The 27,404-nt window shown below is 42.7% G+C and overlaps 1 protein-coding gene across 5 annotated transcripts in view; it reads right to left on the reverse strand.

Moving 5' to 3' along the window:
- The window catches only part of LOC131688995 (uncharacterized), a 327,429-nt gene that overhangs the window by 190,722 nt on the left and 109,303 nt on the right, over positions 1–27,404 (reverse strand). For 4 of the 5 annotated variants that reach the window (XM_058973713.1, XM_058973712.1, XM_058973714.1 and 1 more), the window contains exons 2-3: positions 20,057–20,522; positions 19,276–19,359 (exon numbers count right to left, since the gene is read on the reverse strand). In XM_058973713.1, coding sequence (XP_058829696.1) covers positions 19,276–19,359; positions 20,057–20,521 — 549 coding nt within the window. In that variant the 5' untranslated portion in view covers position 20,522. The remainder of the gene's footprint in view (positions 1–19,275; positions 19,360–20,056; positions 20,523–27,404) is intronic. The other variant, XM_058973716.1, reaches the window with a different exon arrangement.

Genomic DNA, 27,404 nt, shown 5'->3' on the forward strand with positions numbered 1-27,404 from the left:
GGTGGATCTAGCTTACGCCGACGGAGAGTTCCCCGGGGAAGGAGGCTCCCCCGGTACCGATTTTGTTTTAGCACCACAGTAGTCGTCGATTATAACTCCCAATTGCTTCAATGCACGTTTCTATGCAATCACGTGTCCTCCGACGTCGATCTGCATCCGTTGGACCGATCTGCAGTTACTGACCAACAACACCTCCGTCTTGTGGTGAGCAATTTGCAGCTTGACCCCGTCCATCCAGCTCTCGATCGCCTCTATTGTCTCCGTCACCGACACCTCCACTTCTTCAAGTGTCTCACCTATCACCGTTAGTGACACGTCGTCCGCGAAACCTACGATTTTCACTTTCCTAGGCAGCTGCAGCGTTAAGACCCCATCGTACATCCCGTTCCAAAGGGTTGGACCGAGAATGGAGCCCTGAGGAACGCCCGCTGTGACACGCAATGACTTCTGTCCTTCGCTCGTCTCGTACAGTAGCACTCTGCTCTGAAAGTAGCTCTTCAGGATCTGGCACAGATAGTCGGGAACCCTCATTCTATGCAGCGCTGCAGCGATGGCTTCCCAGCTGGCACTGTTGAACGCGTTCTTCACATCTATCGTGACCACAGCGCAGTATCGATCTCCTCTTCGCTTCTGTTTAGATGACTTCTCGGCACTCTCGAGCACTATCCGAATTGCATCCACTGTCGATGCTCCTTTGCGGAAACCGAACTGCATCTTGGACAGTCCGCGCTCACCTTCCGTGAATTTCGTCAACCTGTTAAGAATGATCCTTTCCAGGAGTTTTCCGAGTGTATCCAGCAGGCATATGGGTCTGTACGAGGTCGGGTCGCCAGGTGGCTTCCCTGGCTTCGGCAGCAACACCAGCTTCTGGACCTTCCACATTTCGGGGAAGTTGCCTTCATTTAGGCACTTCTGCATCACTATCCTGAACATGTCCGGATATGCCAGGATCGCAGCTTTCAGTACCACGTTTGGTATTCCATTCGGACCAGGGGCTTTCTTTGCTTTTAGTCTCTTCGATGCTTCTACTAGCTCGTCGTTAGTCACTTGCCGATCCGTGTTTGTTCCTTCTTCCTCGCCGTGCGGTGACGGTGGCCATATAGTTGGATCGTGCTTCGGGAAAAGACCCTCGACGATTATCTTCAGCTTGCTCGGACACATTTCGGCTGGCGTCGTCGGACCCTTCATTTTCGCCATCACGACTCGGTATGCGTCACCCCACGGATTGGCGTCTACTTCTCGGCATAGCTCCTTGTGGCACTCTGACTTGCTAAGTCTGATCTCCCGTTTTAGAGCGGCCCTAGCTTCCCGAAACGATGCCTTATGCTCTTCTCTATCTGGTTCCGACCTTGCTCTTTGGGCCCGCCTTCTGGCTCTGAGACAAGCAGCGCGTAACGTACTAAGCGTCTCGTTCCACCAGTAAGCTGGACGCCGTTTGTTGCGTGGTTCCAGTTTTCGCGGCATTGTGGCGTCACAAGCCGCCACAATCCTTCTTGTTAGGTCAGCCGCATCCACGTTCTCGGTCCCGCCGTTCGGCCGAAGTGCCTCATCAAAGAGGTCTTTGTTGAAGGCTTTCGTCTTCCACTTTCGTTCGCCGGTCACCCTTCTCTGTACTGCCGCGGGGTTCCGTTGGCCGATACGGTAGCGAATCTCCTGGTGGTCACTATGCGTATACGTTTCGCATACTCTCCAATCCATGTTCGCCGTCAATGAGGGACTACAGAATGTGACGTCTATGATAGACTCCCTCCCGTCTCTCCGAAATGTACTAACAGAGCCTTCATTGCACAATCGTACGTCTAACTTCGCTAGAGCTTCCTGCAGGATACACCCTCTTGTGTTGGTTACTCTACTGCCCCATTCCACAGCCCAGGCGTTGAAGTCACCACCAATGACTACCGGCTTCCGATCGATTAACTGCTCGGTTAACTGCTCCAGCATTAGGCTGAACTGCTCTACTGTCCACCTTGGGGGAGCGTAACAGCTACATACGAAGATGCCGTTGATTTTGGCTATCACGAAACCCTTATAGGAACGTTCTACCACTTCTTGGATAGGGAATCTTCCCATTACTTGTATAGCTGCGGTTCCTGATCTATCCGCCACCCAGTTACCGTTATTAGGGGGGACTTGATAAGGCTCTGCGATCAAAGCGACATCGCACATAGTTTCTGTCGTAGACTGCCACAACAGTTGCTGTGCGGTATCACAGTGATTCAGGTTTATCTGGGTCATCTCCATCACCGTTGGCCTGCAGTCGCCTTCTTGTACGCTGGGCATTTAAAGCCACCCGTCTGATGGTCGTTTCCTTCCGCTGGGGTGCAAAGCAAGCACTTCGGCCTCTGCGTGCAGTCTCTCGCAAGATGGCCCGTCTCTCCGCATTTCCAGCACATCCCGGATCTGTCCGGGCCTTTGTAAGCCCCTGCTAAATGTCCAAAGCCTAAACATTTGAAGCATTTCTCTGCTTGTTTGTTCACTCGTGGGGCGGCTCTCAGTAGGCATCTCGACCATCCAACTGTAACCTTACCTACCTCCAGTGCCTTGTCTGCAGCGGTTACCGGTAAACGTATCATCGCTATCTGCGTTCCTCCGTATCCCTTTCTTAACCGGATCGTCATGTGCACCTCGCCCAGTTTGCACTGCTGCTTCATAGCACCTCTCAGCTCGTCTTCCGTCGTTATTTCGTCGAGGTCTTTGCACACGATTACCATCTCCGGGCTTAAGGCTTTAACTTCTGCCTTTCCACCCATTGATTTAGTTATAGTCTCCTGCAAGGCAGAGCTACTAGTCGTAGTATTCTTCTTAAGCTCGAGGAGCATCTCATTTTTTTTGGGTACGCCTGACTCTTAACACGATTTCCCCCAAATCTTTCAGCTCCGGGTTCTCTCTGACCTTTTTGAGCAGTGCTGCGTACGTAGTCTCGTCATTTGCTTTGACGAGCACGGCTTCTCCCTTAGGCGTCTTCTGACGAGCCGAGGGTTCTGATTTCCTCTTCTGCTCCCCTTTTCGCTCCTCCTTCTTTTTTTGCTGTTTCCCGCGTTTCTCCTTCCGACCTACAACGCGGATGCTCGCTCAGCTGAATCTGCCCTCTGCGTTGCCGTATCGTACTCTTTCACGGCAGACAGTAGCGCCTTCCGGATTTTGATGACCATCTCCTTAATGTCTTTGTGGACGTTGTTTCTCATGTCCACGAACTTGTGGAGCTGCTCCACCAAGTGCCTCGCTACCACTACCTTTGGCGTTTGTGGGGTGTAGCTCATTCCGCTCTGCTCCGGCTGTTTTTGTTGCTGCTGTTGCTGTTGCTTCGGCTTCCCCTCCTCCTGCTCTTGCTGGGTGACTTCAGCTACTATTGGTGGTGGTGACCTCACCAACCCACCTCTGGCAAACGGATTTGCCGTGCCTGCTCCATTTATATCAGTTGCTTGTTGTTTCTCCATTTTATTTTATTGGGTCCCAACTCCGGCCCGCTATCTCCACTCGCTGCACATAGTCGCCTCTCGCGATCCCATGATTATCTATGCTGCCGAAAAGCAGCAGTGAGGTCATGCAAGGGTTGACACCATCCCTCATGGGGAGTAGTGTTCAGAGCCGGATCGGCGTAAATCGGGAATGCTTCAACCGAACCTAGTACCACCAACCAAATGATGGCGAGTTTCGAACGTACCCGGAGACCTGCCAGGGTTTTGTTGGAACGGAGGCAGCCATGCTGTTAGCCCACTCGCCATTTCAAGTCGGTGTCATTCTTCCTTACTCAGGGAGTAGAACAGCACGCCTGTCAGCCCGAAGTCGCCATCCTTTTCGTCATCCGTGTCCTGTCCGTTGCCGTTCGCCATGGCCAGTATACCATAATCAAGATGTTACTGGCGTCGATCCTGATGTGCCGGTTGGCACTCCGGTTGGGCTAGAGTGCTTTTATTGCCCAGATCTTAGATTATTGGAATCTTAGGATCTTAGCAGAAGCGGCACAGACTCGCTTCGTCGGAGCTGCTTTCGGAGTTATGGCTTTTTTTAGAGGTTTAGAAGAGCCCAATCTTAGCCCCAACATATCCTAGCAAAACTCCCCAACTCGCAGTAGGGCTGTGGGGGGGGGGGTTCGTTAGGCCCCTAGACTCCTGTCCTTCCTGTCCCTGCTGCCCCCGTATGTATGTATGTATGTATGTATGTATGTATGTATGTATGTATGTATGTATGTATGTATGTATGTATGTATGTATGTATGTATGTATGTATGTATGTATGTATGTATGTATGTATGTATGTATGTATGTATGTATGTATGTATGTATGTATGTATGTATGTATGTATGTATGTATGTATGTATGTATGTATGTATGTATGTATGTATGTATGTATGTATGTATGTATGTATGTATGTATGTATGTATGTATGTATGTATGTATGTTTTTTTTTTTTTTTTTGAGAGCAGTAAAAAAAATTTCAGAAAAACCCTGAGTGAGGAAAAATGTACAAAAACCCCATTGTCAGGGAACGGGTTTGGGCTGCCATCACCCGACCCGCTAAAAACCACTGCTCTTGCCCGGAACCCGATTCCTCCCCGGCACTACCTTACGGCATTACTTCGGGGAGGGGTTTTTATGTGCATAGCACGCACTCTAATTCAACTGCTAACTAGTTCGTTTCTTCCGTAGGGTGACAGCCCCACTCCTCTACACACCACCAATTCTCTACCATCCACACAGACTGGCAAGCTCTGCATGGCAGTTGGGAAGCTGGCTGTGAGTCGAGGCTTAGTACTCCTCCCCTACGAGTACAGTCTGAGCGGCAAACTTCTGACTGTCTATTTCACCGAGCCCTGCGGCTCGCTTGTGCCGGTTAGCACCGCAACTCCCTTCTCGCACCATTCAACGCCGTTTACTCTTTGAGCACCAGACTTGTTCGCGAACTACTCGGTCTAGTCCCCGACGATGGACCTAGCCTACTCCGACGGAGAATTCCCCGGCGAGAGAAGTTCTCCCGAAACCGAGCCAACCAACCAGATGTCGAGGTCAGTTCGGCGATTCCGGTGGAGCAGAGCGTCCGGTTCGCTGATGCCCCGACGACCTGCGACTGGTGGTATTTCGTCGCGGTCTACTCGGAGAGTTCCCCGGCGAAGGAGGCTCCCCCGGTACCGATTCTTCTTTTGTTTTAGCACCACAATTTCATGAGCTCTTTGGCTTCCTCTCGTTCCGTTTCGCCCAATCTACTCGATCTAGTCCCCGGCGGTGGATCTAGCCTACTCAACGGGCCATACAGTAGGTGCTGAGGTCTATCCGGCGATTCCGGTTGGAGCGTAACTTCCGGTTCACTGGCGCCCCAGCGACTCACTGCTAGCTCTGCGACGCGGTCTACTCGGTCCAATCCCCGGCGGTGGATATAGCCTACTCACGAGCTACCCGGAAGGATGTCGAGGTCGGTTCAGCGATTCCGGTGAAGCTTGACGTCCGGTTCCCAGGCACCCCGACGACCCAACTCGGTGCTACATCACGCACTACTCAACTGGTCCCCGGCGGTGGACCTAGTCTACACAGTTGGAGAGTTCCCCGGCGGCGGAATTTCTCTCGAAACCCGATTTGCGGTTTCTTGTTGGTCTCTACGCCACTTCCTCTGCAACTCGGAGAGTATGCTCGAGACCACTCTGTTGACAGCGTCCCAGGTATGTTCGTCACGGCACATCTCTTCGACGATATTGTCCGCTGTCATACCAGGTATACCCCTACGAACTTCTTCGAATCTAGGGCATTCGAAGACCGCGTGTTCCGGTGTCTCCTGCACGGTCGCACAACCCGGGCAAAGGGGTGACGAAGCATGTCCAAACCGATGCAAGTACTTCCGGAAGCATCCGTGCCGGACAAAAACTGCGTCAAATGGAAGTTCACCTCTCCATGCTTCCTATGTACCCAGGCCGATACATTTGGGATGAGTCGGTGGGTCCACCTTCCTTTCTCCGCGTTGTCCCACTCCTGTTGCCATTTAGCCAACGAGTCCGCTCGAACCTGTCTCCTAGCGTTACGTGCATTTCTCCGCTGATAGCATTCCACGTCCTCCGCCAGGGTAATGCAGATGGGGATCATCCCGGCGATAACGCATACTGCCTCCGACGATATTGTTCTGTAGGCACTCGCGACTCGTACGGCCATCAGTCGGAATGTCCTGTTTAGCTTTTCACGGTTCCGCTTGGTTTTCAGCGCAGCACTCCAGGCAGGAACCCCATATCGGAGTATCGATGACGAAACAGTAGATAGCAGACGTCTCGTGCTGCTTCTCGGACCGCCGACGTTTGGCATGATTCTCGCTATTGCGTTCGTTGCCTTCGCCGACTTTTCACAGGCGTAATCAACGTGGTTGTTTAAGCTCAACCGGTCGTCGATTATAACTCCCAATTGCTTCAATGCACGTTTCGATGCAATCACGTGCCCTCCGACGTCGATCTGCATCCGTTGGACCGATCTGCAGTTACTGACCAACAACACCTCCGTCTTGTGGTGAGCTATTTGCAGCTTGACCCCGTTCATCCAGCTCTCGATCGCGTCTATTGTCTCCGTCACCGACACCTCCACTTCTTCAAGTGTCTCACTCATCACCGTTAGTGACACGTCGTCCGCGAAACCTACGATTTTCACTTTCCTAGGCAGCTGCAGCGTTAACACCCCATCGTACATCCCGTTCCAAAGGGTTGGACCGAGAATGGATCCCTGAGGAACGCCCGCTGTGACGCGCAATGACTTCTGTCCTTCGCTCGTCTCGTACAGTAGCACTCTGCTCTGAAAGTAGCTCTTCAGGATCTGGCACAGATAGTCGGGAACCCTCATTCTATGCAGCGCTGCAGCGATGGCTTCCCAGCTGGCACTGTTGAACGCGTTCTTCACATCTATCGTGACCACAGCGCAGTATCGATCTCCTCTTCGCTTCTGTTTAGATGATTTCTCGGCACTCTCGAGCACTATCCGAATTGCATCCACTGTCGATGCTCCTTTGCGGAAACCAAACTGCATCTTGGACAGTCCGCGCTCACCTTCCGTGAATTTCGTCAACCTGTTAAGAATGATCCTTTCCAGGAGTTTTCCGAGTGTATCCAGCAGGCATATGGGTCTGTACGAGGTCGGGTCGCCAGGTGGCTTCCCTGGCTTCGGCAGCAACACCAGCTTCTGGACCTTCCACATTTCGGGGAAGTTGCCTTCATTTAGGCACTTCTGCATCACTATCCTGAACATGTCCGGATATGCCAGGATCGCAGCTTTCAGTACCACGTTTGGTATTCCATCCGGACCAGGGTCTTTCTTTGGTTTTAGGCGCTTCGATGCTTCTACTAGCTCGTCGTTAGTCACTTGCCGATCCATGTTTGTTCCTTCTTCCTCGCCGTGCGGTGACAGTGGCCATATAGTTGGATCGTGCTTCGGGAAAAGACCCTCGACGATTATCTTCAGCTTGCTCGGACACATTTCGGCTGGCGTCGTCGGACCCTTCATTTTCGCCATCACGACTCGGTATGCGTCACCCCAGGGATTGGCGTCTACTTCTCGGCATAGCTCCTTGTGGCACTCTGACTTGCTAAGTCTGATCTCCCGTTTTAGAGCGGCCCTAGCTTCCCGAAACGATGCCTTATGCTCTTCTCTATCTGGTTCCGACCTTGCTCTTTGGGCCCGCCTTCTGGCTCTGAGACAAGCAGCGCGTAACGTACTAAGCGTCTCGTTCCACCAGTAAGCTGGACGCCGTTTGTTGCGTGGTTCCAGTTTTCGCGGCATTGTGGCGTCACAAGCCGCCACAATCCTTCTTGTTAGGTCAGCCGCATCCACGTTCTCGATCCCGCCGTTCGGCCGAAGTGCCTCAACAAAGAGGTCTTTGTTGAAGGCTTTCGTCTTCCACTTTCGTTCGCCGGTCACCCTTCTCTGTACTGCCGCGGGGTTCCGTTGGCCGATACGGTAGCGAATCTCCTGGTGGTCACTATGCGTATACGTTTCGCATACTCTCCAATCCATGTTCGCCGTCAATGAGGGACTACAGAATGTGACGTCTATGATGGACTCCCTCCCGTCTCTCCGAAATGTACTAACAGAGCCTTCATTGCACAATCGTACGTCTAACTTCGCTAGAGCTTCCTGCAGGATACACCCTCTTGTGTTGGTTACTCTACTGCCCCATTCCACAGCCCAGGCGTTGAAGTCACCACCAATGACTACCGGCTTCCGATCGATCAACTGCTCGGTTAACTGCTCCAGCATTAGGCTGAACTGCTCTATTGTCCACCTTGGGGGAGCGTAACAGCTACATACGAAGATGCCGTTGATTTTGGCTATCACGAAACCCTCATAGGAACGTTCTACCACTTCTTGGATAGGGAATCTTCCCATTACTTGTATCGCTGCGGTTCCTGATCTATCCGCCACCCAGTTACCGTTATTAGGGGGGACTTGATAAGGCTCTGCGATCAAAGCGACATCGCACATAGTTTCTGTCGTAGACTGCCACAACAGTTGCTGTGCGGTATCACAGTGATTCAAGTTTATCTGGGTCATCTCCATCACCGTTGGCCTGCAGTCGCCTTCTTGTACGCTGTATGTATGTATGTGTGTATGTGTGTATGTATGTATGTATGTATGTATGTATGTATGTATGTATGTATGTATGTATGTATGTATGTATGTATGTATGTATGTATGTATGTATGTATGTATGTATGTATGTATGTATGTATGTATGTATGTATGTATGTATGTATGTATGTATGTATGTATGTATGTATGTATGTATGTATGTATGTATGTATGTATGTATGTATGTATGTATGTATGTATGTATGTATGTATGTATGTATGTATGTATGTATGTATGTATGTATGTATGTATGTATGTATGTATGTATGTATGTATGTATGTATGTATGTACGTATGTATGTATGTATGTATGTATGTATGTAGGTATGTATGTATGTATGTATGTATGTATGTATGTATGTATGTATGTATGTATGTATGTATTTACGTATGTATGTATGTATGTATGTATGTATGTATGTATGTATGTATGTATGTATGTATGTATGTATGTATGTATGTATGTATGTATGTATGTATGTATGTATGTATGTATGTATGTATGTATGTATGTATGTATGTATGTATGTATGTATGTTTTTTTTTTTGAGAGCAGTAAAAAATTTTTCAGAAAAACCCTGAGTGAGGAAAAATGTGCAAAAACCCCATTGTCAGGGAACGGGTTTGCGCTGCCATCACCCGACCCGCTAAAAACCACTGCTCTTGCCCAGAACCTGATTCCTCCCCGGCACTACCTTACGGCATTACTTCGGGGAGGGGTTTTTATGTGCATAGGACACACTCTAATTCAACTACTAACTAGTTCGTTTCTTCCGTAGGGTGACAGCCCCACTCCTCTACACACCACCAATTCTCTACCATCCACACAGACTGGCAAGCTCTGCATGGCAGTCGGAAAGCTGGCTGTGAGTCGAGGCTTAGTACTCCTCCCCTACGAGTACAGTCTGAGCGGCAAACTTCTGACTGTCTAATTCACCAAGCCCTGCGGCTCGCTTGTGCCGGTTAGCACCGCAACTCCCTTCTCGCACCATTCAACGCCGTTTACTCTTTGAGCACCAGACTTGTTCGCGAACTACTCGGTCTAGTCCCCGACGATGGACCTAGCCTACTCCGACGGAGAATTCCCTGGCGAGAGAAGTTCTCCCGAAACCGAGCCAACCAACCAGATGTCGAGGTCAGTTCGGCGATTCCGGTGGAGCAGAGCGTCCGGTTCGCTGATGCCCCGACGACCTGCGACTGGTGGTATTTCGTCGCGGTCTACTCAGTCTAGTCCCCGGCGGTGGATCTAGCTTACGCCGACGGAGAGTTCCCCGGCGAAGGAGACTCCCCCGGTACCGATTCTTCTTTTGTTTTAGCACCACAATTTCATGAGCTCTTTGGTTTCCTCTCGTTCCGTTTCGCCCGATCTACTCGATCTAGTCCCCGGCGGTGGATCTAGCCTACTCAACGGGCCATACAGTAGGTGCTGAGGTCTATCCGGCGATTCCGGTTGGAGCGTAACTTCCGGTTCACCGGCGCCCACTTCTTCAAGTGTCTCACCCATCACCGTTAGTGACACGTCGTCCGCGAAACCCACGATTTTCACTTTCCTAAGCAGCTGCAGCGTTAACACCCCATCGTACATCCCGTTCCAAAGGGTTGGACCGAGAATGGAGCCCTGAGGAACGCTCGCTGTGACACGCAATGACTTCTGTCCTTCGCTCATCTCGTACAGTAGCACTCTGCTCTGAAAGTAGCTCTTCAGGATCTGGCACAGATAGTCGGGAACCCTCATTCTATGCAGCGCTGCAGCGATGGCTTCCCAGCTGGTACTGTTGAACGCGTTCTTCACATCTATCGTGACCACAGCGCAGTATCGATCTCCTGTTCGCTTCTGTTTAGATGACTTCTCGGCACTCTCGAGCACTATCCGAGTTGCATCCACTGTCGATGCTCCTTTGCGGAAACCAAACTGCATCTTGGACAGTCCGCGCTCACCTTCCGTGAATTTCGTCAACCTGTTAAGAATGATCCTTTCCAGGAGTTTTCCGAGTGTATCCAGCAGGCATATGGGTCTGTACGAGGTCGGGTCGCCAGGTGGCTTCCCTGGCTTCGGCAGCAACACCAGCTTCTGGACCTTCCACATTTCGGGGAAGTTGCCTTCATTTAGGCACTTCTGCATCACTATCCTGAACATGTCCGGATATGCCAGGATCGCAGCTTTCAGTACCACGTTTGGTATTCCATCCGGACCAGGGTCTTTCTTTGGTTTTAGGCGCTTCGATGCTTCTACTAGCTCGTCGTTAGTCACTTGGCGATCCATGTTTGTTCCTTCTTCCTCGCCGTGCGGTGACGGTGGCCATATAGTCGGATCGTGCTTCGGGAAAAGACCCTCGACGATTATCTTCAGCTTGCTCGGACACATTTCGGCTGGCGTCGTCGGACCCTTCATTTTCGCCATCACGACTCGGTATGCGTCACTCCAGGGATTGGCGTCTACTTCTCGGCATAGCTCCTTGTGGCACTCTGACTTGCTAAGTCTGATCTCCCGTTTTAGAGCGGCCCTAGCTTCCCGAAACGATGCCTTATGCTCTTCTCTATCTGGTTCCGACCTTGCTCTTTGGGCCCGCCTTCTGGCTCTGAGACAAGCAGCGCGTAACGTACTAAGCGTCTCGTTCCACCAGTAAGCTGGACGCCGTTTGTTGCGTGGTTCCAGTTTTCGCGGCATTGTGGCGTCACAAGCCGCCACAATCCTTCTTGTTAGGTCAGCCGCATCCACGTTCTCGGTCCCGCCGTTCGGCCGAAGTGCCTCAACAAAGAGGTCTTTGTTGAAGGCTTTCGTCTTCCACTTTCGTTCGCCGGTCACCCTTCTCTGTACTGCCGCGGGGTTCCGTTGGCCGATACGGTAGCGAATCTCCTGGTGGTCACTATGCGTATACGTTTCGCATACTCTCCAATCCATGTTCGCCGTCAATGAGGGACTACAGAATGTGACGTCTATGATGGACTCCCTCCCGTCTCTCCGAAATGTACTAACAGAGCCTTCATTGCACAATCGTACGTCTAACTTCGCTAGAGCTTCCTGCAGGATACACCCTCTTGTGTTGGTTACTCTACTGCCCCATTCCACAGCCCAGGCGTTGAAGTCACCACCAATGACTACCGGCTTCCGATCGATCAACTGCTCGGTTAACTGCTCCAGCATTAGGCTGAACTGCTCTACTGTCCACCTTGGGGTGTATGTATGTATGTATGTATGTATGTATGTATGTATGTATGTATGTATGTATGTATGTATGTATGTATGTATGTATGTATGTATGTATGTATGTATGTATGTATGCATGTATGTATGTATGTATGTATGTATGTATGTATGTATGTATGTATGTATGTATGTATGTATGTATGTATGTATGTATGTATGTATGTATGTATGTATATATGTATGTATGTATGTATGTATGTATGTATGTATGTATGTATGTATATATGTATGTATGTATGTATGTATGTATGTATGTATGTATGTATGTATGTATGTATGTATGTATGTATGTATGTATGTATGTATGTATGTATGTATGTATGTATGTATGTATGTATGTATGTATGTATGTATGTATGTATGTATGTATGTATGTATGTATGTATGTATGTATGTATGTATGTATGTGTGTGTATGTATGTATGTATGTATGTATGTATGTATGTATGTATGTATGTATGTATGTATGTATGTATGTATGTATGTATGTATGTATGTATGTATGTAAATGGCTAGACCGATTTGATCAACTTAGTCTGAAATGAAAGTTGTTGCGTCCCCGGAAACTGATAGTAAATTCCATCTCCATCCGACTCCGATTCAAACCGATACCGCGATGAATGCAAAAAGGTGCTCTTATATATACTTACAAAGTGTAATAAGAATGAAAGACATTTCCGTAATGTTATATTGTACGAACCAGCTATTAAATCATAGTTTGGAGAAATGAGAAAGGCACAATTGCACCTCTAGGTGGATTGAAACAGGTTTTTAAATATTACGCTAGAAAACCCCTTTAAAATACATTTATATTAAATAATCAGAAATAGTTATCAGACTACATCAAGGGACGGGAAGAATATTTTAACAGCTTCAGTTTATTATAAAGAAAAAAATGCCCGATTCAGTCAATGTCCCCATTTTGTCAGCCTAAAATACACCATGAGACTGATAAAAATGGGTCTTTATTTTATGTATTATTCACTGTGTTTCACATTAATAGGTACATTTCATTTTTGGGGATTTTTTTATTGCATCGAACTACAACAATTTTTAGGTAGTTTTCAAGAGGTTATTTTATAGACTTCTTCCAAAATTTGGCGAACCTATTCCAATTCGTATACCAATTAATTGGTATACTTAATGGTTTATGTTGCAGATAAAGAAAATACTGAAATTTTCAGCTTTTTTCCTACACAATATTACGAAAGCTTATTAAACAATTTTTCCTAATAAGTTTATGAAAATTGTAAACTATTTGAAATTTTTTAATAGTTTTATTTTTTATTTAACCGTGATTTTTTAATAAGTAGTGACCATCGCTTCACAACTTAGTCTATTTTTCATGACTTGCGGTGAGCACGATCTCTCGAATTGTTGAACTGAAAATTATGGAATAGAAATTAATTTTTAGTATTCTTTACAAATTTAACTCGCTGCGCAGATAGCTCTGAATTAGACCCGCTGGTGCCCTAAGACGATTTCGCTAGATTTTCAGAGCACTGTGAACCAAGTGACGGAAGGTTAACGAAAAGTTTCGTGAAAATGAAAATTCCAGTAATAATGATGATTTTCCCAAACGGTTCGTTTTCGAGAGGTTTTTATTTGTTCTTTGGCATTAGGATTAGCGATAATAATTCAAATCAAGGATACTGCTGGGAAGTAACCTTTAGAAAAAGTCGAAGTCGAAGTAAAATTTGGAACTATGCACGCATGCATTTCAGAGATAGCGTGATATCAGGAGCACAAAAAAGCGTTGAAATGAAATCGCATTTCAACGCTTTTTTGTGAAAAGGGCGATACTTACAAATGTAAACATAAGGCTTTTTTCATACATGCGAATGAGGGCTTTGAAACGTAACAAATTAACCTAAAAATTTGGATTCTACGATATTGCTTTCTTAAACTACAAGAAAAATACAACGGGCGAAACTGTATTTTTGTTTGTTTATTTAAAGTTTCGCTCTCCACGCTCCATGCAAACAAACAGGGCGATACTTTATTGCTAGCAGTTAAGAAGCGAAACTGTTCTTTCGTATTTTTTTAGGATTATCAAGCTGATACCAGCTGTAAATAGTAACAATGATCGCTATTGAAAAAACCCGGACGAAATCGGTGGTGTAAAACGGTAGTTAAATAATATTGTAAAAAGACGTAAGGGCGATACTTCAATGCTGATAGGTGGGACCGAAAAAGTATACAATCGCCAAAGGGGCGATACTATCATTTTGTCAATTTCAATAGCAAAAACAAATTTTAATTTAATAATTTCAAATACTTTGTGAAGTTTTGGGTTTCGATCACTGAATCATGCAATCTAGGATGTAAAAAACAATAATTCTTAAATATGAAATAAAACCAAGGCTGGAAATATTCACTGTTGATTTTCTTTGAATGGTATCACTGCTAGTATCGTCCTTTTCAAGAAAAAGCGTTGATTTCTTAGTTCTCAGTCTCGTTGGAAATTTGAGTCAAGTATAAACTTCAAATCGATTCAAAAAAAATTCGAGTTTTTGGTTCAGTACAATATATAACCCCTTTAGGAAAATTCAGTTTTCCCACCACAATTTAGACATTTTATTAACAGAGCATTAGCAACAACTCGTTTGTATGTCTATTTTATGGGCCAATTTTTCGCTTTCCAATTGATTTGGTTTGAGATTTCTAGCACTGATGTTGTCCTATGCTGATTTGAGCGATTCTCTGAGTCTTGCCACTTTCCCATGTAGTATGTGTTATTAAAAACATCGCGAAGCATCAAGTTCTAAATGTTCTCAAACGATATAATATCCAAAGAGAGTGATAAGAGTTATAAGAAATGTCTCATCACACTGTTAGGTGGATTAAAGTCGTTTTACATTTCTTATAAAAGAAATGTATAGAATTCGCTCAAACTATCAAGATTTTTTCCGAGGCCCGGAGGGCCGAGTCTTATATACCGATCGACTCAGCTCGACGATTTGGGACAATGTGTGTGTGTGTAACGGACAAACTCTCATTCGTGTTTCTCAGCAATGGCTCAACCGATCTTATCCAAACCAATTTTAAATGAAAGAACTATCAAACAGTAAGAACGCTATTAATTTGTTTTTGATTCTGATGTTTAGTTTCCAAGATGTGAATGTTTGAATGTGTAAAAATGGCGTTTTTGCATTTTTTTTAAATTATCTGCCGAAATTGACAACATAGATTAACAATTTATAAATTTTTAGGCAGCTTATACGAATACCTTTCGAACAAGCTATAGCTTGTTGAAATCGGACTATTATCAAGAGATATTTAATATTAAATGCGGACGAAAGATTTTTATCATTTCCCATTGCCAGAAATATGACCAAAAACATGTAATCTATTAATAACGCCAAAACGGCTTATTTTAGGTCAATAGTATCTTCGGAGAATATAATGGAGGCAATATGCCCTTTCTTTTGGTATTGTGCTTTTGCTGATTAATCCCCCTATGAGTGAGATATTTTCACAAATTTTCTTGGAAGTGATTATATCGAAATGATGCCTGCATCAAATTTGTAGCTCTTACTTTTGCGAATAACTTTACTGAAGACTTCAAATATCTATTTTGAATACTAGTTATGGTTATGGCTTGTTGTTTGTGGATTACTCTTTGTCGCCTATTTATTGTTCAATATAGTAATAATCCATTGAAATAAGTCAAACATTTTTACTATAAAACGAATTTTGTGTTTCATTTTTCTATCTACAACCGCTAGAAATAATCACCGAACACTTCCAAGTTGTCTAGAAGGAACTAGATAACTTATCAGTGCAAAAATGTTCATTTGTACGAACCTTCTGACTGCAATTTTTCTAATTTATAACCATCAGATCGATCTTAAACATATAGGAAAATGAAAGCGAAGTAAATATCTCCTAAAGAACTCCAAGCAACGGCGTAGCCAAGAGAAGGTTTTGGGGTTTAACACCATACAACTCCCCCCCCCCCACCTCACAAAAAAAATTGGATTGAAGTTGAAAATTTATTGATGCTGACTAATTTAATTCAATATTACAATAACAGTTATCTGATCCGTACATTGATAACCTGTTGTTGTAAACATCATGAGGACTTTTGATAAATTGTCGGAATGGGGTCCTGAAATGTAACTGATATATTGGTCTTGATTTCACAGTTGTCTAATAGCATCAATATCAAAGTCCTGCCTGAAAATATTCCAATAGAAAATTCCAGAGTTCTGTAATCAATCATAATCCTCAGATTTCTTTTCAAATTGAGCTCGCTGTAATAAGGGTCTTTATTTAAAAGAAAGCGAAGTTAAAATGGATTTAATGTCTATGAAACATAGAACTTCTGTCCAAAAAATGCATAACTTTCAACATTTGCTAAAAATGTTTTTGCCTTTCTCATTCACTCTAAAATTCGTCAATCTAATCCCGACCGGGAGGGCCGAGTGTCACATGCCAATCGACTCAGTTCGTCGAGATCGGAAAATGTCTGTGTGTATGTATGTGTGTATGTGGAAAAAAATGTGACCTCTGTCAATCAGAGATGGCTGGATCGATTTGCACAAAGTTAGTCTCAAATGAAAGGTACAACCTTCCCATCGGCTGCAATTGAATTTTTTATTGATTGGACTTCCGGTTTCGGAGTTACGAGTTGCAGAGTGCAACCACACAGCAAATTCCCATATAAACTGAAATGAAAAATTTTCAAAATCAAAATTGTATTTTTGATGCCAAATGACTTTAAAATGCATGAAACATTGAGATCAAGTAAACTCGAAAGATGTTTGACAAAAATTGATTTTTTGGGACTTTTTGCCTTTCTCATATAGAAAGGTTATGCAATCACTCTAAAAATCGTCAATCATACCGGCCCGGTATGAGTATGCAGTGAGGGGTTGCTACTTTCAAATTAAAATTAGTTTAAAATTTCTTAACAAGTTGAAAATTTCCGGCGGGATCCGGACCTCCTGGATCTTTCTCCATGATCCGCCGCTGGTTTCAAGCGATGTTTCAGTATCACATAGTATCTCAAGATCGTGGCTGTCGATCCATTGTATGTATGTGCAAATCGTAGTGAACATGTAATATTCATTTCTACCATTGTATTGAACATAACAAGCCATGGAATCGTAGTCTGGACAAATGAGAAAAGCACAATTGCACCACTAGGTGGATTAAAAGAGGTTTTTATTTTGGGAATGCGTCGAGTTGAGACGAAAACGTAATATTATTAATATCCAGGATAACACTTTCCGAATGTAGAGAGAAATTTATGAAAAATGACGATTTCTATTCGACTCTAGCAGGTCCTGATCGATTTTGATGAGAATTTAATTTTTGTTGTATGACCAATTATATGTATAGGTCAAATGTTCAAAAACAGTAATTTAAGATCAAGATAACATCATTTTGAAACCGCCAATTTCGGAGGTTTAGTATCTTCGATGAGTTTTACAAGCGTTAAACAGCGCGTCATTTGATAAAATAATTTTGACGGTATATCGTCCAAGAAGTATTCATGGTGAATTTTCTCAGGTTAGGTTCTCATATTCATGACTACAATAAAGTCTCAACAAATTCGCTAAAGACACGAACTCTGTTACTATTTTCTGAAAAATTAATTCTGCATAATTTTAAAACTTCAAAAAGTACGGCTTCGGAATTATGCCGTTTGGACAACAAGATCGATTTTCACCAAACCCCCACCAATTGTAAAATTGGTATTGTAAAAAAACGTAAGGGCGATACTTCAATGGTGATAGGTAAACCATCGCCAAAGGGGCGATACTATCATTTTGTCAATTTCAATAGCAAACACAAATTTTAATTTAATAATTTCAAATACTTCATGAAGTTTTGGGTTTCGATCACTGAATCATGCAATCTAGGATGTAAAAAACACAATAGTTCTTAAATAGGAAATAAAACCAAGTCTGGAAATATTCACTGTTGATTTTCTTTGAATGGTGTCACTGCTAGTATCGCTTTTTTCAAGAAAAAGCGTTGATTTCTTACTTCTCAGTCGCGTTGGAAATTTGAGTAAAGTATAAACTTCAAATCGATTAAAAAAAAATCGATTTTTTTGGCTCTGTACAATATACATAACCCCTTTAGGAAAATTCAGTTTTCCCACCACAATGCATTTATTGAGGAATTTAGATATTTTATTAACAGAGCATTAGCAATAATTCTTTTGTATGTCTATTTTATGCGCCATTTTTTTGCTTTCCCATTGATTTGGTTTCAGATTTCTAGTACTGATGTTGTCCTATGCTGATTTGAGCGATTCTCTGAGTCCTGTCACTATCCCATGTAGTATGTGTTATCAAAAACATCGCGAAGCATCAAGTTCTAAATGTTCTCAAACGATATAATAACCGAAGAGAGTGATAAGAGTTATAAGAAATGTCTCATCACACTGTTAGGTGGATTAAAAGCGTTTTTAATGTTCGTACCGACCATAGCCAATTCGACACTGAACATGAAACTGTTTTGCTTTCAGATGATTCGTTTCCACGAAATGATGACACTCACCAAACCAATCTGACGAGTTTGAGCAGCTGAATTCAGAGCCGCCATAATAAAAAAAAATTTCTTAAGTAGTTAAATATTTGTACTTCTAAGTCTAACTGTAAAAAGTTTAATTTTGAAATATTTTTGGAACAATAAATGGAATTCAAAAAACACGTTTTTTGGAGGAACCTGCTGGCCTTAAGATTGATCCACAGATAACAGACGTTTAGGCTCGTTTTAAATCGTGTGTAAATACCCGCCACTGAAATTCCTAATAAGTCAGACGTCTGAAACACGTTTGGCAAACGTTTGTAGATGGCGCAGTGATCGATACAATGCAGTTAGAGTGGAGCTGTCAAACACTTGTAGCAAACTGTTGCGCAGATGGCATTAGTGAAACACGGATTTCCAACGTTTATCAATTTGAAAGTTTACACAGGTTTTTGAAGAAATTTTGTTCTAGCCTAAACGTCTGTTATCTGTGGTTGATCGTAGTAGCTATGTCATAGTTCAATGTTTATCAGGTTATGGAGATTTTTCATATGAACAATTCTTCTAACGACACTCGGTGAATGGTTTGGTTTCTAGTGAATGAAATTTCTTGCGGTCGCGACCACTGTGTAATGGTTATATAAATTTTGAATAATCATCAAATTATACTAGATATCTACAAATCCATGTATTTTCTTATCCAAGTTCATGTAAAACAACTCGGCTATCAGCAGTTGTAAGTGGCAATGAACGGGCACGTCCTCGTTGATAATGAGATACCCAAGACCAGTACCTTTAGATTGATGGCAAAATGGGTGGCGAGTGTCGTCTGGAAGTAGTTTCGCACAGCTTAGCGATTTTTGACTGAAACAATATAAAAAGTGCTTCGGGGATAGAGGTTCCAGAAAAGTTTGAAAGAAAGTTTGAGTCGACTTGTAGCGGAATGTATTTTCAAACCAATATTTCATTGCATTTAAAAATACTTACCTCTCCTGCCTGTTTTGCCATGGTGTTCACCTGATCTGGATCCTTTGCCCCGAACATAGCTGTAAACACAGCCGCCAGCACGTTCTGTATTTTAAAAAAAATAAAAAATTGTCCAAAATTTGCGAACTAGTTACCAATATCAACAATCTAACAATATCAAAATATCCAATGTTACTAGTAGCACTATGTGATTCAAATATACTTATATTACACATATTTAGACTTTAATGTACAGAACTTTACATTGGTTAAACATTCAGATATAGCACAGAGAACAGATGCCCATCTTCAGCATTCAACTTGTGTAAAAATCCCTAACGGTTTGGAAGGTAGTTGGGATATCGAAACCAGGTGCGCTACTGTCGTCGTGTTTTTTGTGGCTGAGTTCGACTGAATTGACAGCGGTTATTCCTCTACCCAATCAAACTAGTCCGGAAACGGTTCGGACTTCTGAGTGGATCCAGTATGAATTCCAGCTCATATCCGAAATCAACCGATAGAGTCGGAAGCGGTGGTTTTCTTTGAGCAAGATTCCATACCGAATCCATTCAAGATTTGGAACCGGTTCCCGAATAGATTTGACGGATAGTTGGGATAAGTCGATGTGGCGGTGCTAGTGTTTATCGTATATTAATTCAAATGTTTACACACGTTTTTTAAATATTTTTGTTCGATTATGGATGTCTGTTCTCCGTGGGTATAGTATGAATACACAATTTATTAAACGGTTGAACTAATCCTGTCACCCTCAACATTATGCAAAAAATAATTTAATGTTTACCTGCATTGGTGAGCCCCCATTGTCCACTTTATCAATGCCATCATTAGTACCTCCACCAAGAAGCGCGGTAATAATTTTCAATCCAACGGATATCACATTCGCCCACGGGGATTGAGCGAAAGTTCCGCCGTTGTCAATATCGTCCGATTTGGTTGGTGCGTTATTGCCTCCGTTGAAGACCATTTGCATGAGCATTCCGAGCATATTAGACCATGAGAATCCCACGTCTTGAATTTGATTTGTTTGGATATCGTCGATATCATCCAAGGCAACTTTTTTAATCGCATTTGGCTTTTCTGCGAATTTTCTGTTTAGTTGCGGATTAGTGTAGTACGCAGGATGTAGTTGTTGTTGCAATTGAGCCGTAACTTGAGAGGGATGTTGTTGATGGTATGCATGCGTAGAAACAATATCACAAACGAGAAGGGACAATAAAATCCAACCAGCTGCTTTATTTGAAGACATTCTGAAATGAAAAAAAGTAGGATCAACTAAAAGTTCTATAGCAACATAGAACCGTTCATTTGAAACTAATACTACGTTCACACTACGAGTTAAAACGTGTTTTAACGCTATCTTGATGACATTTTTCTTGTTGCCAATTATTATAACGTGTTTTGACTCTGTAGTGTGAACATGGTATAAGTTTGTGCAAATCGTTTCAACCGCCTCTGAGAAAATTGAACGGCATTATTTGACACGTACAGACATTTCGCGGTCTCGACGAATTGTATGATCAGGCAGTTGATTTTTGGAGTGATTGCATGATATTTACCGCCAAACGGGGTTACTTGCAACACTTTTCAACTTCAGTGCGGTATAACTAAAAAATACTGAAACTTTAGAATAATGTTCAACATGTACAAGTGCTAATGGGAGTATGAAGAATACTAAATGGTACTTATCAAATCAAAGTATCGTACCCTATTTTCAGGAATGCAAAAAAGTATACCTTTTGCAAGTAACCCCGCATATAACTTCATTGAAGTCTAATGCAGTATATTTTTGTTTACCTCTAGTACATTGACGAAATGTACTATAATTTGGACGTTTTATTTCATTTGATTGAATTTATTTTATTTTATTTTATTTAAAATTCATGCCTATGTTGTCTACAAACAACAACGTTTTTGAACAGCTGTAGCATTCGATTTATTCCAGGAATTCGCACACTAAAAAAACCTAAACGTTAATTCTATTTGCTTCAAACCACCTAAAATGCATATGAAGAAGAAATGCTAATGTTATCACGCGCACACATGTCTTCTATGTGCCAACTGTATAAACTATGTATGCACACACATAAGTTATATGTGCGTATTGTTATAGAATCGGGTTTTATGTGCCCTATAGTTATGAAATGTGAATGTAAGATTATATATCTTATAAATACACACATTAGGTTTATGTGCCAGCAAATAGTGTACCTGCCTCCGCTAATTGCAAAAATCTATGTGTAAAATCAATAGGCATAACGCTTACATTTTTTTGAGTGTAGGAAAGGCTAACTATTAGGGCTTTAATCCTTCATTTCAGAACTAATAGTTGCAAGAAGGCACAAATCCCCGACTACATAGGTATTGATTGATTTTCATGAATATTTTTCCAACTTTTTTTTCCTTTTCTATTTCGACTTATGTAGTCACATTTTTTTTTTACATTTTAACGACATTCAATTAGCTAGAGAAAAAAAAGGTTAGGGAAAGTTATGAGAAAAAAACTGCTTTTTTCATTTTCCAATATGTCCGCTTTTCCAAGGTTTCTCAGTTGAACCTTAACGACTATCTTTTTCGTGCAATGCTAGAAAAATCCAGTTGAGTATAGTAAATTAGAAATTGAGCATTTTCTACTACTGCTAGAGAAGCAAGTTCGCGTAAAGATGACCTCCTGGTGCTGTTCTGTATTTAAGTAGGTGTTACGCCCTTTGGCGAGCTCCTCCTAGGTAAACGCGTATCACACCCTGCACCAGCGACGGGATTGTCACCGCCAGTTAACTGTCCATCAAATGACCTTTCTGAAGATGGATAAGAGAGAATAGGAGAACTGGAAACCATCGTGAAATACTGTACACGTTTATCATCCAGCAGCATTACTTAAAATTATCCTATTGTATTAATTAAAATTATCTACTGCTTAGGCTATAACTAATAGTAATGATAGTAACTAGTGTTCCTAAAGGTAATTGTAATGAATTCTATTAGTTCTTAACGAAATATTAATAATTACTTATTCTAAGATTACTGATTGAAGATTGCTCATTAAAATTACAATTAAAACTACTGAACTTAAATCATCCACGTCCAAGGTAACTAGGCTAATATAACTACATTATCTAAATACTACAAATACAATAAATACTAAAATTCTAGGATCTATTATAAAAGTTATAGACCTATTTGATATTGCGGGAGTTGACATCCGGAAAGTGTTAGCGTATATTTAACGCACTAAACGTAAGTTAAAAAAAGAATTATAGATGATAAAAAAGCTATTGTAAATTTAATGAATTACAGGAAAAATTTAACATCGATCATCAAAAATCGTGTTTAAATTTTCGGACCAATTATCTCCGTTGCATTTGCAACATATTAAATTTTTCGTTTAATACCCCGGAATGTCTACCGAGAGTGTAGTGGATCGCAATGGTGAAGCAAAGCGCGATCCAGGAGATATTGGCGCGAAATGCGGAAAATGCAACCAGGAAGGTGGCAACCGCATGGTGACTTGTGTTGAGTGCAAGTTCTGTTACCACTACGACTGTGTGCAAGTGACCTTCGAAGTGCTGGACGATCCCTGGATCTGTAACGATTGTTTGAAGATGTCTGTCGAGTCCAGTAATGCCATTCTCCAGATGAAACTGCAGGAGCAGCGAAAGAAACATCAACAAGAGCAGCAGCGGTTACTGGAACAGCTGCGGCAAGCGTTGAAGCATCAAGAGCTGCAACAGCAGTATGGGGAGCACGGTTCTGAATACTTAGCAGCCGCAGAACAGCTGATCAGAAACGAAAACGTCACGAAAACACCTCTAGCAGCCTCTACCCCAGTTAAATCCGGTTCAGTACCTGCATCGAGCTACTTCCATGATAATCAACGCATACACACTCTGGAGCAAGTAAATCGCGAACTTCGTGAACAGCTGGAGCGCACGCAACGGACACTTATAGGTGAAAACTCGATCTCCCACCAGCAAACTGCTAGGATTGCTCAGTATGAGTTCCCATCAAATCAGTCACAGCAGAACATCCTGGGAACCACGAAGAAGATCACGACGCTACCGCTAAGCACTATAACTGAAAGGACGCAAAAATCCACGCACGGTGAAGTGCCATTTCGTTGTCATCAAAGGGCACAAACAGATCTGCAAAACTGCGAGAACTCCAGATGAAGGGTCTGATAGAAAGACAAGCACTTGAGAAGAAGCAACTGGAGGAAAAGTTAGTACTTGAACGTTTGCTCTGAAACAGGATACAGAGGATGACTCCGACATCGAATCAAGCACAAATATCCAGAAAATTGACGATTGGCTACGTGAAACGGACAGGACCGCCAGTTACCCACTTTCAATGAACGAAACTGGCTTGCCTGGTTACTCGCAGCCACTAGAGCGCACACCTCCTCGAAATCGCTCCGCAACACTACCGCGCCCTGTGCCGCACGTCCAACCAATCGATACGCTGCTGAATGAAGGTCATTTAGCTGCACGGCACACAGTGAAGGATCTCCCACGATTCGGAGGTGATCCGGAAGATTGGCCACGATTCATAGCAGCGTATGAATGCACTACTCCTAACCAGGTACATGCCGTACCTGGTTAGGAGTCATCGAAAAGGCAGAAACAGTTTCAGTGCCAAGATGTTACCGTCTAACTACTTCGTCCCCAATGCAAACAGACGTGCAGCTACACATTTTCGTCGATGCGAGCGTAAATGAAACCACTGCGAAGAAAATGATAGAATCTAATGCGCCTTTGTTGCAGCAAAAACTCGTGTCGCACCGAATAAGCTAACGTCAATTCCTCGACTCGAACTGCAAGCAGCTGTAATTGGAGTTCGCTTAGCGCGAACAGTAGTAGAGAGCTATCGGATAAATATCAACAAAAGATTGTTCTGGACTGATGCACGTGACGTTCTGTGTTGGTTACACTCCGACCATAGACGATTCAGTCCGTTCGTGGGTTTCCGGGTCGCGGAGATTTTGGAGAACACCGAACTACCTGAATGGCGATGGGTACCGTCCAAATTGAATCCTGCAGACGACGGAACTAAGTGGCAGCGAATTCCTCATCTTTCCCCAAACAGCAGATGGATTCGAGGACAGGAATTTATCTGGGAAAAACAGACCGAATGGCCAGAAATGCCGACACACATTGGTACTACATCATTGGAACAAAAGCATTCTTTTGGACTACATTGCTCTTCTGCCTCAGTCATAGACTGCAAAAAATTTTCGACTTAGATGCGCCTTTTACGTCATACAGCTTGGCTGAAGCGCTACATTAGAAAGCTAAGAGAGATGGAGCACCTCTTTCACTTGGTGAGAAACGCTGGGGAGTGCTCCTCACCTGTTTGGTAACTAGAGCAGTTCACATCGAGATTGCACACTCTCTCAACACCGACTCGTGTATATTGGCACTTCGAAACTTCATGGCACTGCGTGGAACCCCATTGGAGCTGTTTAGTGACCAAGGAACAAACTTTGTCGGCGCTGACCGCGAATTGAAGGAGGCATATCAGAGAATCGATCAAAATCTACTGTTCAAGGAGTTTACTACATCCAACACCAAATGGTCGTTCATTCCCCCAGGATCACCGCACATGGGAGGCAGCTGGGAAAGGATGGTGCAATCAGTCAAGAAAGTCCTCAATCAGATGAAACTACCCCGCAATCCGATTGACGAAGTGCTCCGAAACACACTATTAGAAATCGCAAACGTCATCAACTCACGACTCCTTATTTATATTCCCATTGATGACGAGAACTCTCATGCATTGACACCCAATCATTTCTTGATTAACTCTTCGAGCGGATGCAATCCACTCAAGATATTCGATGATAGCCCCGCCACGCTTAGAAATAATTGGAAGACTTCACAAATTTATGCGAACCACTTTTGGCGAAGATGGGTTCGCGAATATCTACCAACAATCTGTCGTCGAACCAAATGGCATCAACCTACAAAACCAATCCGCGTAGGGGACGTCGTTATCGTAGTGGATCCTACACTGCCACGAAACGTATAGCCTAAAGACCGAGTTGTGGCCATCAGGAACAAAGATGGGCAAGTCCGAAGTGCCACCGTACAAACTAGCATGGGAGTATATGAACGACAAGCTGTTGCAACAGTAGGGTTACCAACCGTCCTTATCATAGCTGGAAACTGTCATGGTTATGACCAGTCATCTGGTGACTGGTCGCATGTTTGCTCGTGACATGTACAAGTTGCGGATTCTTGCGACATGTGACACAAGCGCGTGTACTATGACACGATACATTTTCCCCGTGACATGTCATAAAATTTGTACATGTTTCAAAACAAAACTGGTTTGTCAAGCGGCTGTACATTTACTGAACTGTGACATGTATGTTCGTTTGCGAACAGTCGCGACAATAGAAAAACAGGTTTGCTTGTTATGTGACATGTCGACAATGAACCGGTATTGAAAATGGGTAAAATATTGGATACCGTACTTTGGCGGATAATTGGAAATATAGAAAATGAGATAATTGTATTTCTTTCAACATATCACAAATTAATATTGCTTGTTATTGCGGTTTAGAGGTGTTGAAAATCAATAGTTTTTGACATTTTAAACGCACACTGGGAAGTAAATGCGTTAAAATCGAAAAAAATTCAACTTTTCACAGATAAACATTGTTATTGCGAGTTAAGAGGTGTTTAAAATCAATAGTTTTAGGTATTTTAAACGCACATTAGGAAGTAAATGCGTCAAAATCGAAAAAAAATCAACTTTTCACAGATAAACATTGTTTGTTATTGCGAGTTAAGAGGTGTTGAAAATCAATAGTTTTAGACATTTTAAACGCACACTGGGAAGTAAATGCGTCAAAATCGAAAAATTTTCAACTTTTCACAGATAAACATTGTTTGTTATTGCGAGTTAAGAGGTGTTGAAAATCAATAGTTTTATGCCTTTTAAACGCACATTAGGAAGTAAATGCTTCAAAATCGAAAAAAAATCAACTTTTCACAGATAAACATTGTTTGTTATTGCGAGTTAAGAGGTGTTGAAAATCAATAGTTTTAGACATTTTAAACGCACATTAGGAAGTAAATGCGTCAAAATCGAAAAGAATTAAACTTTTCACAGATAAACATTGTTTGTTATTGCGAGTTACGAGGTGTTGAAAATCAATAATTTTAGACATTTTAAACGCACACTGGGAAGTAAATGCGTCAAAATCGAAAAATTTTCAACTTTTCACAGATAAACATTGTTTGTTATTGCGAGTTACGAAGTATTGAAAATCAATAGTTTTAGACATTTTAAACGCACATTGGGAAGTAAATGCATCGAAATCGAAAAAATTTCAAATTTTCGCAGATAAACATTATTTGTTATTGCGAGTTACGAGGTATTGAAAATCAATAGTTTTAGACATTTTAAACGCACATTGGGAAGTAAATGCATCGAAATCGAAAAATTTTCTAATTTTCGCAGATAAACATTGTTTGTTATTACGAGTTGTTTACTATTTTTACCTGCAACCGTCGACGCGGCGGCGCTGGGCACACCTCTAATTTTAAACGCATTTTTAAATTTCCATTTTGTCGAAATTACTTCCCGTTGTGCATTTCAAATGTTCAAAACTTTTGATTTTCAAGTCCTAATAACTCGGAAAAACAAGCAACATTCATCTGTAAAAAGTGAATTTTGCCATTTTGACGCATTTACTTCCCCATGTGCGTTTAAAATGTTCAAAACTAGTGATTTTCATATCCTAGTACAGTAGGATTCCGTTTTTGGCAACAATTTTATTTTTCGCTGTTGCCAAAACCGGAACAGTGCCAAAAATTGAACCTTATTTTTAAAGTTTGGATTTTCAATTTACGACTTCAAAAATGTTTCAAGGATTTTTACCCATGTGTGAAACGGAATTAGATGAAAGGAAAAAATAAGAAAATTCAATTTTATTCATATGTTTATCAAATTCAGTCTTCGCACAGTGATCACCTTCCATAAAAATGTCGGTCAAAACCTCAAAAGGGATCCGAATTTGATAAAAACTTCACATTGGGGTAATTTTACGTCGCTGAATTCATGTTTGGTGTTAATTTATTATTTCTTTCTACCAGAAAATTTTGGCACCTAGGGAGGTTTGCAAATTC

The sequence above is a fragment of the Topomyia yanbarensis genome, chromosome 3 (genome assembly GCF_030247195.1).
Source record: "Topomyia yanbarensis strain Yona2022 chromosome 3, ASM3024719v1, whole genome shotgun sequence".
Lineage (NCBI taxonomy): Eukaryota > Metazoa > Arthropoda > Insecta > Diptera > Culicidae > Topomyia > Topomyia yanbarensis.